General features: G+C 38.1%; 1 protein-coding gene across 2 annotated transcripts in view; it reads left to right on the top strand.

Moving 5' to 3' along the window:
- Dek (DEK proto-oncogene) overlaps positions 1 to 16,424 on the top strand; it is a 29,450-nt gene that overhangs the window by 11,529 nt on the left and 1,497 nt on the right. For both annotated transcript variants that reach the window (XM_042678592.1, XM_042678591.1), the window contains exons 8-10: positions 14,491 to 14,629; positions 14,988 to 15,136; positions 16,133 to 16,201. In XM_042678592.1, coding sequence (XP_042534526.1) covers positions 14,491 to 14,629; positions 14,988 to 15,136; positions 16,133 to 16,201 — 357 coding nt within the window. The remainder of the gene's footprint in view (positions 1 to 14,490; positions 14,630 to 14,987; positions 15,137 to 16,132; positions 16,202 to 16,424) is intronic.

Raw genomic sequence — 16,424 nt, 5'->3', positions numbered from 1 at the left:
GGGTTTAAGGACCATCATTTTTGCCTCAACCTGTTGTAGATTATTTAATAGGAATAAAAGTATTTGAAGTTTATTTGATCAGTGTGTGAAGTTTTATTTTGTTTAGGAGTACTTGACATTTTCTATTTGGGAATATTTTATAAAATATTAAGAATGTTAAGCTTCCAAAAGATTTAACTGTTGATCTAGTAGATGGAAAGAGCAAAAATAGGTAAGTTCTTGTTAATGATGTTTCAGTAGACAGTATTTTTTTCCTCTAGAGGTCATAACTTGCTTTATTGTGAAATCTCACATCTTTTAGGAGCTAAATACTGGCTTGATGTTTTATGCTAGATGAGTCCCTTATAGTGGAGGACAGCTCCAATCTCCAGGTGTGATAACCAAAACAAAACATTTCTTCAGACACTGTCACATATTCCCCAGGAAAAGGTCACCACAGAATTAGATTAAAGGTATAGAAAGCATACATGTGCTTGTGTGTATATTTACTGTTTATACTTTAAAAAGTAACAATTCTTTTTTTAGTTCTTCAAAATTTTTATCTTTAAATAATTTGTACAAAGAAAATTCTTTCAATGTCAAATTTTATAAGGACTTCCATAAAACGAAGTATGAAGTGCTTTACAATTATAGAGAGAAAGATTACAAGCTTGCAGGTGCTTCATAAATATTTTTATTTTTGGTGTGTGAAGATGACAGATCTGAGCACTGAAATTTTAATGTATTAGACATGAGTGAGAAAACTTTTACATGTACATTTGCAGTTGTGAAAATTTCTAAATATATTCCTCATTTAAATATTTGGTCATCTACTATATGCAATTCACTATTTCCTAAGCTATTTTTAAAGCCGGGTTAAAGCATGTATATAAATAGTGAATTTCTTCTTGAGAAAAAGATAGGCTTCAGAAATTTATTTTCATTCAAATCCCAGCTCTCTCGAATTATCATTGCATGGTCTTGGGCAAGTTATTTAAACTGTACCTGTTTCCCATTAATAAACAGGGGTGATAATGGTACCTATACTCATAGCTTTCTGATTGCTTTCAAAAGGTAAGTTTTGATAAGAACAATACTATTTCTGTGGCAACTTTTTTTTCTTTTATAAAGGCTCAGTTGTCCATTATAGGGGCTCCAAAATGAATATATGAAGAACTGCATATTAATAGGACAAACTGGATGTGATGGCTCAAGCTTATAATCCTAGAGACTTGGGAAGTAGAGCTAAGGGGGACAGTAAGCTCCCCTGGCCCTGAGGTTTCATCTCAACTAGTGATTGAGCACAGTGGTGAACATCTGTTATGCTATCATCCTATCAATACAGAGAAGCACAATAGGATTATACTCCAGGCTGGCATAACAAAGCAAGATCCTATCTCAAAGTAGCTGACACCAAAAGGGCTGAAAAAAATGGCTCAAGTGGCACAGTACTTGCCTAGCAAGTGTGAAACTGAGGTCAAACCTAGTACAACCAAAAAGAAATAAAACCCAAAGAACAGCAAAAATCAACCATTTACAGAAAATGACCAGCAATAAACTTTTTAAGAACATTCCTAATCCAGGTACTGGTGGCCCACACCTGTAATCAGCTCTTCAGGAGGCTGAGATTTGAGGATTGCAGGTCAAAACCAGCGCAGGCAGTAAAGTCAGTGAGACTCTAATCTTCAATTAACCACCAGAAAGCCAAAAATAGCACTGTGGCTCAAAATAGTAAAGCACTGGCCTTGAACAAAAGAGCTCATGGACAGCACCCAGGCCCTGAGTGAGTTTGTGTGCTAGTCCTTAGCCTTTAACTCGGCCTGGCCCTGAGTTTTTTTGCTCAAGGCTAGTGTTCTCCCATTTGAATGAAATAGCTAAGAGACTGGGCTCAGTACTGGTACCAAAAAAAGAAAAAGAACTAGAAAAAGCAAACAGTGCTCATTGGGGCAGGAGGTGAAGACCTTTTTGAGTCTTTTAGCCTGTTAAAAATATTTGCTGTATGTTTATGTTGTATGTATGTACATGTGTATGTACATACCAGTCCTGGGACCTGAACTTTGGACCTGAGCACTTTCACTGTGCATTTGTTCTTAAGACTAGTACTGTACCACTTAAGGCACAGATCCACTTCTGGTTTTTTGGTTGTTAATTGGAGAAGAGTCTATGAACTTTCTTGCCCTTGCAGAACCAAAATACTCAGATCCTCAGCTTCCTAAGTAGCTAGGATTACAGGCATAAACCACTGATGCCCAGCAACATACATTGTATATCACAATTGTCCTAATTTAATGTCCCTTGCTGGCTAGTGTTTTTACAGTGAATTCTTCCATAGAAGTATAAGATAAGCACTGTAAAACTTTTAGCCTTGTATTTAGGATTTATCTTGAGTTTTCCCATAAGTATTAAATGTTTTTAGCTGAAATAATTTACCACCTTTACTAATAATGTCCAAAACAAAGGTTCATTTATTTTTCATGACAAGAAGTTCACACAGGTAATTCTGGACAAGTACAGCAGCTCAGGAAAAATCCAGGTTGTAGGTGCTATCTCTTCCTGAATATGGCATTTAACCGAATGATCACAGGGTGGTAGTTCTGCCTTTGGTCAGTAGTTCAGGAAAGGAAGAGCTTTTAAAGGATTTCTAGAGATGTTTAATGTTTTCCTCTTAAAACAATTTTTTTTTAACCAGAGATTTCCATGTACCTGGCACTAGCTACCACTTTGTCACCTGCCTGTCTGGCTGTAAGGGAAGCTGTGGGAGGAAACAAGTTTATGAATTCTTGTTTTCATAGAAATATGGCAAATCAAGGGTATGTGTTGGTAAACTTTATTTAGACCATTTGAGGGTAGTGATAAGAGTGTGAACATGAATGTTTTGGCAGCCCTTAATTATATTTTGAAAAGTAAAAAGTATTATAAATTGATCAGGGAGGAATTATTAAAAGGAATAAACCAAACCTTTTGTTGGAAGGCAAAGTTGAAAATTTCTTCTTAATAAAGTCCATGTAGACTTGCTGTCGTCTTTTGTGAAATAAAGATTTTCACATTCTTTTTCTCTTGGCATTCTGAGTTTTCTCAGCCAAGGTATTAAAAGAATAGTGTGTTTTAAGCTAATTTTTTATTTTGTTCATCTATTCACCCAGTACAGCCTTTCTGCTTTGAGGACAGAACTCTGGCTCTGTGACAGGCGTCTTTTTTGCCATCCCTCCTTCAAGAGCCCTGCTGCCTATAAAGATATAGGTAAGCTTTATTCTCCCAAGATGTTTTTTTGTTTTTTTTTTTTGCCTTCCTACAAACATTGCTTGTGTCATTCCTCTGATTTTGTACCTTCATGGTTGTCAGACATGGCAAGTCCTTTTCCAATTTTTGAAGATTTGTACTACTGATCTTCTAAAACTTAACAAAATATTGCCAAAATTGAAGGTAGTCCTAAGTTTTTGTATTCCTCTTTAGTGTAGCAGAAATCCTTAAAATAGTTGATTTTCTTGGTAGCATATTTAGGAATAGCAAACCAGTCTTTAACAATGAGTTCCATAGTAGTTTGGAAACTAGCTTTTTTTTTTTTCTTTCGAACTTGTTATCTTGGGAAGGGGAATGTGATGAACAGAGAGTTTGAAGAAATGCCAGTGTTGTTGAAATACCTTGTGTATTCACAAAATGGAATAATGAAGCTTGTTGAGATTGTTTGGGAAGGGGCAGGGTGGTGATGATGGAGTGGGGGATTTTGAGAGACAGGAGCTAAGTGCTTTCTCTGCTTAATTCTTAAGTTTCTAGTTCATGTTTTAGCCATAATTCTCTTAAACCAAAAATTTATTATCATCTGATTTTAAGCAGTAAATTAGAGAACTTGATGAATAGACATCTACTTCTCATGAAAACTGAAAGCTATAAACAAAAACTATAACTTGAAGAATTAATCATGTTTATCTGGTTAATTCATAATGTCTTAGAATCAGCAAACTGGTTATACATAGAATCCAGTCTGCATCCTGGTTTTTGTTTTTTTTTAATGTCAGTCATGGGGCTTGAACTCTGGTCCTGAAAGCTGTCCCTCAGTATTCAGCTCAAGGCGAGCACTCTAACCACTTGAGCCATAACACCACTTCTGGTTTTCTGAGTGGTTTATTGGAGACAAAAAGTCTCACAGACTTTCCTGCCCCAGCTGCCTTTGAACAGCGATCCTCACATCTCAGCCTCCTACGTAGCTAGGATTACAGGTGTGAGCTACCAGTGCCCGGCTGCATCATGTTTTGATTTTTGCAAGTGTTAGGATTTGAACTGGGGCCTGTGATTCCTTGGCTAGTTCTTTTCTTGAGCCATGCTTCCAACCTTGCTTTTTGTTAATTTGGAAGATGGAGTCCTTCAGACTTTTCTTCTTGGACTGGTTTCAAACTGTGACCGTCCGTACGTCAGCTTCCTGAGTAGGTTACAGGTGTGAGCCAGTGGCACCCATATTGCACTTTTTTTGTTTTTGTTTTTGTTTTTTTGGTGGTTCTTGTTTTTTTGTTGGTTGTGGGGCCTGAACTCTGGGCCTGGACGCTGTCCCTCAGCTCTTCAGCTCAAGGCTAGCACTCTACCACTTGAGCCACAGCGCCACTTCCGGCCTTTTCTGCGCACGTGGTCCTTCCCAGCCTCAGTTTTGGTTTTGTACAGTCCACAACCTGAAAATATTTTTTTCTATTTTAAAAATGATTGTTTGGGATTTTTTTAAAAACTAAAGAATATGAAACATTGTATGTGGCCAGTCAAGCTTAAAATATTTATTTCTGGCACTTAACACAAAAAGTTTGGTGATAGATGCTTAGTTAAAATGTATTTCCCATTTTATACAGTATTTTGAAGTCACTGGGGCTTTAATAAAATGAGTGGGAACCAAGGACTATCTTTGATCTAATCGTCTGTGGATTTTTTTCCTTCCTTTCAGTTATGTACAGTCTACAGAAAACAGTGATAATAAAGATCAAGTTTTGGGTGCTGTTAATTCGGAATAATAGCAAACTGGATGATTTAAATGAAATAGAACTTTGGGACTCAAAGAGCTTTTTAAAGGTTTACTTCCCATTCAGTTTTAGTAATAATTGCATAGTAGCTTCCAAGTGCTGGTTCTAAGCTTTGTACTAGGGATCAAGAAATCATTGGCAAGGTCTTTATCCTCATAAATTTCCTTTTAGGAGGTGGGATGGAAGGTCAAAGAAGAGGAAAACTACAGTAGAGTACTGAAAAAGAGACAATCCAGGATCCAAGTGTGAAGTTTGGAGGGAGGGTAATAGTCCTAGTCCTATAGCCCTGATATATTTCAGTTTTTGTGCCATCACATATTTTCTGCCAACTTTAAAGTCTTTGAATATTTTTAAAAATTTAAAAATTTATTTATTTTTTGTCGGTTGTGGGGCCTGGGCACTGTCCTGTCCCTCAGCTCTTCAGCTCAAGCCTAGCACTCTACCACTCGAGCCGCAGTGCCACTTCTGACTTTTTCTGCCTATGTAGTGCTGAGGAATTGAACCCAGGGCCTCATGCATGCAAGGCAAGCACTCTACCACTGAGCCACCTTCCTAGCCCTCTTTGAATATTTTTATGTCATAAAAGATCTAAATTTATAATGCATAGGTTATGATACTGCTTAGCTTCTTTTTATTAGTTTTATAGTTTTAAACCTTCACTTCGTATATAGTTTTAATGCACAGAATCATCATTCCTTTTAAGTAATTGATACAGTAGGAGTCACACTGGAGCTAACCAAAGGTCTTTGCTTCAGACTAATTGGTAGAAGTTTGCTTATAGAACTTTACATTCCCCAACTCCACTTCCAGCTTTTTTGTGGTTAATGGGAGAAAAGGGACTTTTCCTAAAGACTGGCTTTGAACTATAATCTTCAGATCTGTACTTCCCAAGTAGATAGGCATACAGACATGAGCCCTGTGTGTCCCACTTACACCTTTATTTTTAATGTGAAGTTATTTGTTCTTGTTTTTTTTGTACATGTGAAAGAGTATGTTTTTCTTACTCAAAAGTTTCTCTTCCTGCTGGTTCAGAGTACAGATAAACTAGATGTTACAAATAGAGATGAGCAAAAGAAATTTCTGTGGCTAATAGAGCTAATAATTAGGGCAGTCACTCTTCTCATGGAAATTATATCTTGAGTAGCAGACCTGTAAGTATTTACTGTTTAATAAACATAGCTAATAAATGTTTTTTCTGCCTTTTGTGTATTAACTCATTTCACCTTCAACTGGGCACACTTAAACTTGCAGTACCTATAAGGCTTCTTTTTTTTTCTTCAAATTTTTTATTGTGATTAAGTGGTTACATAATTTCCCAAGTTTCACAGTATTGTGGGATAGTGATGCTTAGATAAAGTCACAAACACATTCTAACTTTCATGGTGCAAATTGTCTTATCGTGGTCTATAACATTCATGAGTTCTATGAGCTTTGCAATACAGTTATTTCTTCCACATTGGGTGATATGTACATTTCTTTTGTTTTGCATAGCATCAGCTGTTCCCTCTTTCCCACTTGTTCCCTCCCCCATCGCTGCCATTGAGTTGCTTAGTTCATTTTGGTCAATGTCCAGTGCAGCTGATGGGTCCCGCTGTTGTATGTTTTTCCCTGATTCCCTCTAGTTCTGTGTCATCCTCCTGGTTTCCTTCCGGTATGCACATATATACCATATATGTGATCAGCAGCATGGGGATATTTATTTAGTAGTGATTCGACCAGATGAGTGGGAGTCCTTTGTTTCTTAAGTCTTGTTAATTTTGTCATATCACCTTACATTTTGGATTTAACATCCACTTATCAGGGAGACCATGTGACATTTGTCTCTGTACCTTGCTCAACATGATTTCTTCTAGCTCCATCCATTTCCCTACAAATGCCATTATTTTGTCCTTTCTAATGGCTGCATAATATTCCATTGTGTATAGATACCACAATTTTTGGATCCGTTCATCTGTGGTGGGGCATCAGGGTTGTTTTCATATCCTGGCTATTGTGAACAGTGCTGCAATAAACATGAAGGTGCATGTGTCCTTGTATACTGGTTCCTGTTGTTCAGGATAGATGTCTAGAAGTGGTATGACTGGGTCATAAGGGAGGTCAATATTTAGTTTTCTGAAGACCCTCCAGACTGCTTTCCAAAGTGGTTGTGTAAGTGTACATTCCCACCAGCAGTGCAATAGGGTTCCTCTTTCTCTGCATCCCCTCCAGCATTTGTTGTTGGCTGACTTGAGGATGTGGGCCATTCTGACTGGGGTAAGGTGGTATCTCAGGGTTGTCTTTATTTGCATTTCCTTCACAACTAGGGATGGTGAACATTTCCTCCTGTGTTTCCTTTGCCATTTTGTCTTCTTCTGAGAAGTCTCTATTTAGTTCCCCTGCCCATTTAGTAATTGGTTTGTTATGTTTGGGAGGGATTAGTTTCTTGAGTTCCCTGTATATACTGGATATTAACCCCTTGTCTGATATATTGCTGGTAAATATTTTTTCCCAGTTGGTTGTCTTTCTAGCTTGGTTGCTATGTCTTTAGCTGTGCAGAAACTTTTTATTTTAAGGTAGTCCCATTTTTCAAGTCTCTTTCCAATTTGTTGTGACCCTGGAACTCTATTCAGGAAGTTCCTGCCTGTGCCTATAAGTTCAAGTGTCTTTCCTACTCTGTCCTGCAGTAGTTTCAGAGATTCAGTTTTGATGTTAAGGTCTTTAATCCATTTTGAGTTGCTGTTGTTAGTGCATGGTGATAGGCTGGGGTCCACTTTTAGTTTTCTGCATGTGGCCTCCCAGTTTTCCCAGTGGTTGAAGAGGCTGTGTTTCTTCCATTGTATGTCTTTGGCTCCTTTGTCAAATATCAGCAGACTGTAGTCATGTGGTTTTATTTCTGGATCTTCTATTCCATTGGTCTTCAGGGTCTGTTTTTGTGCAAGTACCATGCTGTCTTTGTTATTATGGCTCTATAGTAGAGTTTGAAGTCCAGCATCAAGATCCCTCCCATGTTGTCTTTTTTGCCTAGAATTATTTTGGCTATTCTAGGTCTTTTGTTTTTCCATATTAATTTTTGAACTGTTTTCTGTATTTCAGAAATGTATGTCATTGGGATTTTAATAGGAATTGCATTGAATTTGTATATTAATTTTGGCAGTATTGCCATTTTCACTGTATTAAGTCTGCCTATCCAAGAGCATGGAAGGTCTTTGCATTTCCTAGTGTCTTCTGTAATTTCTTTCTTTAAGTTTCTATAGTTTTCATTAAATAGTTTTTTTACATCTTTGGTTAATTCCTAAATATTTTATTTTTGAGGGGGTTATTGTGAATGGGGTTGCTTTATTTCCCTTTCTGCTTGTACATTGTCAGTGTACAGGAAAGCTACTGATTTTTGTGGGTTGATTTTGTACCCTGCTACTTTGCCAAAGTGGTTTATAATTTCTAAGAGTTTGGGATAAAGTTTTGGGGATCATGAAGGTATAATATATCATCTGCAAAAAGGGATAGTTTTATCTTCTTCTTTCCCTATGTGGATCCTTTTAATGTCTTTTTCATGCTTTATTGCCCTGGCTAAGAGTTCCAGGACTATATTGAAGAGGAGTGGAGAAAGTGGGCATCCTTGCCTTGTTCCTGATTTTAGGAGAATCGTAGTTTTTCCCATTAAGTATAATATTGGCTATTGGTCTGTCATATATGGTTTTATTGTTTTAAGGAATGTTCCTTCTATTCCTATTTTCTTCTGAGCTTTTAACATGAATGAATGTTGTATTTTATCAAAAGCCTTTTCTGCATCTGTGGATATAGTCATGTGATTCTTGACCTTGGCTCTGTTGATGTGTTGGATTACATTTATTTTTCTGGATTCTGTAGCTAGTATTTTGTTAAGGGTCTTTGCATCTGTGTTCATCAAGGAGATTGATCTGTACTCTTGTTTGGTTGGGACTTTGCCTGGTTTGGGGATGAGTATGATATTGGCATCGTAGAATGAGTTTGGGATAGCTCCCTCCTCTGCTTCTCTGAAGAGCTTGAGGAATATGGGAATTAGTTCTTCTTTAAAGGTCTTATAGAATTCTGTTGTGAATCCATCTGGTCCTGGGCTTTTCCTTGTTGGAAGACTTCTGATTGCTTCCTGTATCTCGTTGTAAGATACTGGCTTATTTAATTGATTTACTTCTTTGCTCAGTTTGGGCAACTTGTATTTCTCTAAAAATACATCCATTTCTGCTAGGTTTTCTTTCTTTAGAGAGTATAATTTTTGAAAATAGTCCTTTATAATTGTTTGGATATCTTGGGTACTTGTGATTTTTCCCGTGGCATCCCTGATCTTGTTAATTTGGGTTTCCTCTCTTCTTAATCTTGTCAAAGGTATATCAATTTTACTTATTTTTTCAAAGAACCAGCTTTTTATTAATTTTATTTATAATTTTCCTATTTTCTATCATTAATTCTGCTCCTAATTTGATTATCTGGCTTCGCCTAGTAACTTAAGGTTTCATTTTTTCATGTTTTTCTAGCTGCTTTAATTGCAACGTGAGATTATTTACTTGGTCTGTCTCTATTTTCTTGATGTGGGCACTGAGGGTGATAAATTTGTCCCTCAGGACTGCTTTTGCTGTGTCCCACAAGTTTCTTTATGGTGTGTCCTCATTTTCATTGAATTGTAGGAACTTTTTAATTTCTTCTGTTACCCAGGTGTTGCTTAGAAGTGTGCAGTTCAATTTCCATGTATTTGAGTAATTTCTGCAGTATGAGAAGTAGCTTGATTCCACTGTGGTCAGATAGGACGCAGGGGATTATGTCAATCCCCTTGTATTTGCGTAAGTTCCTTGCATGAACTATGATATGGTCTATTTTGGAGAAAGGTCCACGAGCTCTGAGAAGAATGTGTACTGTGTTTAGGGTGAAATACTCAGTACATGTCAGTTAGTTCCACTTGAAGTAAGGCCTCACTTAATTTGGTAGCTTCTTTGCCAATCCTCTGGTTGGTAGACCTGTCCTTTGGTGAGAGTGTTAAAGTCTCCTAGTATTATCGTATTGGGATCTATTTTATTCTGTAAATTTGAGAGTATTTCCTTAACATATTTGGGTGCTCCAATGTTTGGGGAGTATAAGTTGATAACGGTAATATCCTCCTCTTGGATTGTTCCCTGTGTTAATAATGTAGTGTCCTTCCTTGTCTTTTTGTATTGATTTTAATGAAAAGTTTATTTTGTCAGATACCAGGATTGCCACACCTGCTTTCTTACTGGGGGCATTTGATTGGCAGATCCTTTTCCAACCCTTCACTCTGAGTTTGTTTGTAATTTGGCTGAGAGGTGGTTCTCCTGAAGGCAACAGATGGATAGAGCATGTTTTCTGATCCAATCTGCAATTCTTTTTCTTTTGATTGGTGAATTAAGACCATTAATATTTAAGGATCTTATAGAGAGATGCATTGTGGTGTCTGTCATTCCCTGTTTTCCTAAGTTTTTCTTCTTTCCTTTCCTCCTGTTTGTAATTTGGCTGAGAGGTGGTTCTCCTGAAGGCAACAGATGGATAGAGCATGTTTTCTGATCCAATCTGCAATTCTTTTTCTTTTGATTGGTGAATTAAGACCATTAATATTTAAGGATCTTATAGAGAGATGCATTGTGGTGTCTGTCATTCCCTGTTTTCCTAAGTTAGATTTCTATTAATACCTGTCTGGTGCAGTCCCTGTTTCTGGTTACTTTCTTCAGGTTGTGTTCCCCCTCTTAGTATTCTTTGTAATGCTGGCTATTGTTTATGAATTCATTTAGTTTTTCTGTACTATTAAAAATTTTCAATTCTCCAGTGTTTTCACAATAAAAAAAAACTTTTGATTGGGATTGTAGTAAAAATAAAGGTCAGTCTTTTTAGAATTGAAAAAATAATTTTCAATTCTCCATCAAATGTGAATACTAGCTTTGCTGTGTTATCTGGCCTGGCAATTATTGGTTCTCAGGACTCGGATCGTACTTTCCCAGGCCTTTCTTGCATTCAGTGTCTGTGTGGAGATCTGCAGTGATTCTAATTTTTTTCCCATTGTAGTATAGCTCATTTTTGCTGCATGCAAGATTGTTTCCTTATTATTCAGATCTATCATTTTTACTATAATGTGTCTAGAAGTGTTTCTCCTGGGATCCTGCTTCTTAGGTGTTCTGTATGTTTCTGTTATGGAGGTAAGATTTTTTTTTTTAAGATGGGAGAAATGTTCATTGATAATCTTGTTGAATAGGTGTTGCATTCCCTTGCTTTGATATTCCTCACCTTCGTCCACTCCAATTATACGAAGGTTAAATTTCTTGGCACTATCCACTTGCTCTTGGATTTCCCTTTGGCATAATTTAAGTGATTTTTCCATACCTGTGATTTTTTTTGGTCCAGTTGATGTATTCTGTCTTCTGTATCTGACATTCTAAATTCCATTTCATTCACTCTGTTAACTGTGGCTTCCATTGTGGTTTGCATGGAGGAAATGGACTCATTTATGGATTCAATGTTGGTTCTCAAAGTACTCATCTCATCTCTTAGTGAGGTATGTACTGCCTTTATTTTTGTACTAATCTCACCTCTTAGTGAGATGTGTACTGCCTCTATTTTTGCGTGCACCTCCTGTTTGAGACCCTGCATCTCTTTGGATAGTTTGTCCCTGTGTTCTTTAAATTTCTGGTTTCTCACTTTAATTCTTGAGTCATTGCCTCCAGCATCTCTTGGATGTAGCTTTTGTCTTCCATTCCTGCTTTGCTCCCACTGGGGCTCTCCCCTGGGTGGCTGCTGGCTTTTGGGGGTAGCTTGCTATCCTGGGTGTTGATAAACCTTGTAATTTTTCTCTGTGATTTTTGCATGGGGATTCAGGGATTATTGGAGACTAATCTGAAATTTTGTTTTGGTCAATAAGTGTCTGTCTTTGCTTGATGGCTGTTTCTGGGCCGGTGGAGTGAGTCTCGTCTGTACCTGGTCTCGGTTCTGTTGGGGGGGTCAACCTCCAGCTGCTGGTCTGACCCACATAGGGCTCTCGGCTCTCCACTGTAGATCACTGGCAGTTCCCGCCTTTAGAAGGACTGAGGGGCCTAGACTCCTCCTGTTTACTCCTACAGGTGCTCTTGGCGAGATCGAGTGTGCTGGATGTATTCTCCCAGTTGCTGGAGTCTGCTATGGGCTCCTGATGGGTTTTTTTGGTTTTTGTTTTTTTGGCCAGTTGTGGGCCTGAACTTTGGGCCTGGGTGCTGTTCCTCAGCTCTTCAGCTCAAGGCTAGCGCCCTACCATTTGAGCCATAGCGCCACTTCTGGCCCGTTCTGCTTATGTGGTGCTGAGGAATCAGATCCAGGGCCTCATGCACACAAGGCAAGCACTCTACCGCTGAGCCACTTACCAGCCTGAGCTCCTATTATCAGGTGCTGGTGGCCTGAGTTGTCCAATTCCCGGCCTGGAATATATGGGTTGGGTTCTGGTGGGGTTTGGGTTTCTAGTTCTCTTGCCCTGGACACCCAGATCTTTTGCTGTCATGGGTGTTTCCTAGGGGGTGTAGTTCCCTGTACTTCCCCCCCCCCTCCCCCCGCTCAGCTTCAGGAGTTGATTGTGGTGCTCAGGCACCGGATCCCCAGGCCTGGTTCTGGCTTCCGGTCCCCGGCCTGGGGCACACCAGCTGGACTTGTGCTGCTGTGTATCCCGTAAGGCATTTTTTACATAAATAATAAAATGTGCCTTAATGCCAGAGAGATGTAAATGATAGAGGAGAGTGTTCAGAGAGATGCCAGTTACCCCCAGATTTAGAGCAAGAAGCTGGCAAAGAGAAGGGTGTATGATATGCTTGAGAATGCAGAATTAGTGAGGTGTTGGGTTCTGATCACTTGTTTGTGAAGCCCACGTGTATTTTTACTGCGTGACAGTCTTCCACAAAATGGTGAACCATGGAGTATGGAGTCATCAAGTTGGTATTGTAAAAGCTTTAGAGAGGTGATTTTGGAGCTTGGTTTAGGATCAAGAGCAAGATTTTCATCAACAGAAGAAATGAAATTGGGTATGGTTTAACTTGCCTTTTTTGTTACCTACTACAACTGATGACCCATGTCTGCCTTTACTAATACATGTCTCGTACCTAAGTACTTACATCTTTGAGACGCCTCAGTTTCCAAAGTTGCCTATATTTAAGAATCACATTTCACGGAGATTATGATTCTTAATAGCTGTAGAAGAACCACAGTGTAAGATGTGAGTTCAATTATCTTCTGCTTAGATGGTACTCTTTTCAGTGACAGTTTATTTTTTCTGTTCAATTTACATTATTTCCCAAGTCATGACTAAACAATTGAAACCAATACCTTAAGTTTGTCACAAAAATTTAACTATTGCATTAGTTTTTTTTGTCAGTCGTGGGGCTTGAACTCGGCCTGTGCTTCAACTCTTCAGCTCAACACTAGTGCTCTACCACTTGAGCCACAGCTCCACTAACACTTATGGTGGGTTAATTGGAAATACAAGTCTCACAGACTTTCCTGTCCAGGCTGGCTTTGAACTGTGATCCTTAGATCTCAGCCTACTGAGTAGTTAGAGTTACAGGTGTGAGCAACTGGCACCCACTGTTAACTTGTTCTTACAGCGATCCATACATCTGTAGGTTAACGTCATATTTAACATAATGTAATGAAGTAAGCATGATGTATCATGGTTAGTGAATATAGGATCTCGTGTATGTCCTGCTTTTTAAAGAATATTTTCAAACTTCAAATTATTAGGGTGAAGTTAACATTTGAGTAGTAAATGGTTTTTTTCACTACAAAAGGAAGCACCAACAGAAACAATAGCTAATATTGAATGTGTGCAGTGTGCAGGGCATTATTAAAAGCATTTCCACTCACTAGTTCATTTCCTTTCCATTAGAACCATACTTCTGTGCCCCTTATTTCACAAATCAGGAAAGTATAGCCTAGAGATGTACTGAGGCTGGATATTGAAAGTGGACAGCTGGCCTCCATAAACTGTGATACATCCTATTCTGTAATGCTTGTGCTGTATATTGTCAGTGTTTTAGAAATTTTGTTACTAGATAACAGGTTAGTTGTCCATTTTAAGAGATTCTGAGCTCATCTAATTTTTGGAAGAAATGAGTCTGTTTCAGTCTAAAGGACTTGTACTTAAAAAATAAAGTGTTAGTGGCTCACACTTGTAATACTAGCGCCTCAGGAGGCAAAGATCTGAGGATCGCAGTTGAAAGCCAGCCCTGTCAGGAAAGTCCAAGGGACTCTAATCTCCACTTAACCACAAAAAGCTGAAATTAGAGGTATGGCTCAAATGGTAGAGTACTACTCTTCAACCAAAGAGCTCGCGGACAGTGCCCAGGCCCAGAGTGCAAGCCCAGTACTGGCACATACACACAAAAGTTAAGATGGGTGTGGTAGTGTTACGTGCCTGTAATGCCATCTCTAGAGGCTGAGGCAGGAGGATTGCAAATTCAGTATTCAATTTCCCTAATATTGTTGAGAGGCATAGAAGTAGAGAAATAAAAATACATCTCATCAATCCTTTCTTTTTCAGCAGCCACCAAAAAAGACCTCTAAAAGAGAAAAACCTAAACCAAAAGCTACACCTAAAAGTAAAAAGTCTGTGAAAAGTGCTAATGTTAAGAAGGCAGATAGCAGCACTACTAAGAAGAATCAAAACAGTTCGAAGAAAGGTATGTTGTGACACTTGCTGGGCTGGAGTGAGACTCAGTTTGCTTAGCAAACATAAGGGCTTGAGTTCCAATACCAGTATTGCTAAAAATACATCAGCAGTTTAAAATACTATATATGCTTAAATATGTGCGGAAACAGTGAATTTCAAGAACATTGAATGGAAGCATGCCAGATTTTAAAAATCCTTCGAAGTAATCTATTTTTCAATGCATGTTTTGGGAAATTTGTTTTTAAAGTTATTTTAAATAGTGATTTATAATGGGGAGTAGTATCTTAATATTCACTTGAGAATGAGAGTTTATGTTCTTAGTTTTTGTTATTTAAGAAAAATTTTTATTCACATTTAATATCTTTTAGAAAGTGAATCTGAGGATAGTTCAGATGATGAACCTTTAATTAAAAAATTGAAGAAACCACCTACAGATGAAGAGCTAAAGGAAACAGTCAAGAAATTATTGGCCAATGCTAACTTGGAAGAAGTCACAATGAAGCAGATTTGTAAAGAGGTAATTAAATGTTTCGATCGTATTATTTTGCCTTGGAAGTTTTTCACCCATTCTTTGATATGACGCTACATTTTGCATATTCATTAAATATTTGCTAAACTACTACATGTCAAGTCACTCTTACAGTTGCCAGGGTACCACCTGAAATGGTCATAGTCTCAACTTAATGGAATTCTTTTATGAACATTAGATTGAATAAAGTAGGGATGAACAAAATTTAAACGAATGTATTTCAAACCCCATAGGAATCTTTTTTTTCAGATCTGGAAACTTGTTCTTGCATAACAGGCAGTTAGGTACCCTTAATAGCCCAACTTCTGCATTTTGCTAGTTAATTGGGGATAAGAATCTCATGGACTCTCCTGCCTGGGCAGCCTTTGGACTATCCTCAGATCTCAACCTCCTGAGTAATTAGATTACAGGCATGAGCTACCAGTATCTAGCTCTTCACATTTTTTCTCTACAGATAGGATCTTGCTTACTGTCCAAGCATGCATCTGGGCAAGAGCCAGTTACTTTAGGCCTTTTTAGGGGGGGTGGTAGGGCTTGAACTCAGCCAGGGCACTGTCCCTGAGCTCTTTTGGCTCAAGGCTCACCACAGCTCCGTTTCTGGTTTATTGGTGGTTACTTGGAGAGAAGAATATCAGAGATCTCAGCCTCCCAAATAGCCACCAGTGTCTGGCTACTTTGGCTTCGTGATAACTAGGTAACAGGTGAAAAAGTGTCTTGGCTGGCCTGAAACTGATCCAAACAACCTTTAGCCTCTTGGGTAGTTAAGACTGCAAGCTCAAGCCATGGGTACCTGGTCTAATCTGAAAAGTTGATTGCATCCTTAGATTTTATAGAGAGAGAGAGAGAGAGAGAGAATGCACCTTTCCTCTTGGTAATAGGGTAGCTGTTATTCAGGAATTTCTTAATTGATGCTCTTGTAAAGGCCTTCTAATTGATTACAGAATATGATTTTTAAATGAATTTTTAATATTTCTTTTACTATAGGTATATGAAAATTATCCTGCTTATGATTTAACTGAGAGAAAAGACTTCATTAAAACAACTGTAAAAGAGGTATTTGTTTTCCTAGCATAAATATTTTGGATGTAGAAAACAAAAATAATGCATCTTAACTATTTTCAAAGTACTATATCTGATCCTAAGATTTCTTTAATAGTAAATGTGTAGATACATTTAGTAAAGCTCAGAGTCAGTGACAGAAACTGAGCTCAGATTAGATTGGGTACCTGGTGAGTTGGTATCTCCTTAGGCAGGCAACAGCTTGAGGGCCACTTCC

This window comes from Dipodomys spectabilis, unplaced genomic scaffold (assembly GCF_019054845.1).
Source record: "Dipodomys spectabilis isolate Male_0828 unplaced genomic scaffold, ASM1905484v1 ptg000045l, whole genome shotgun sequence".
Lineage (NCBI taxonomy): Eukaryota > Metazoa > Chordata > Mammalia > Rodentia > Heteromyidae > Dipodomys > Dipodomys spectabilis.
Note: the sequence above shows the minus strand (reverse complement) of the source record. Positions and strands in the feature narration are given on the sequence as shown.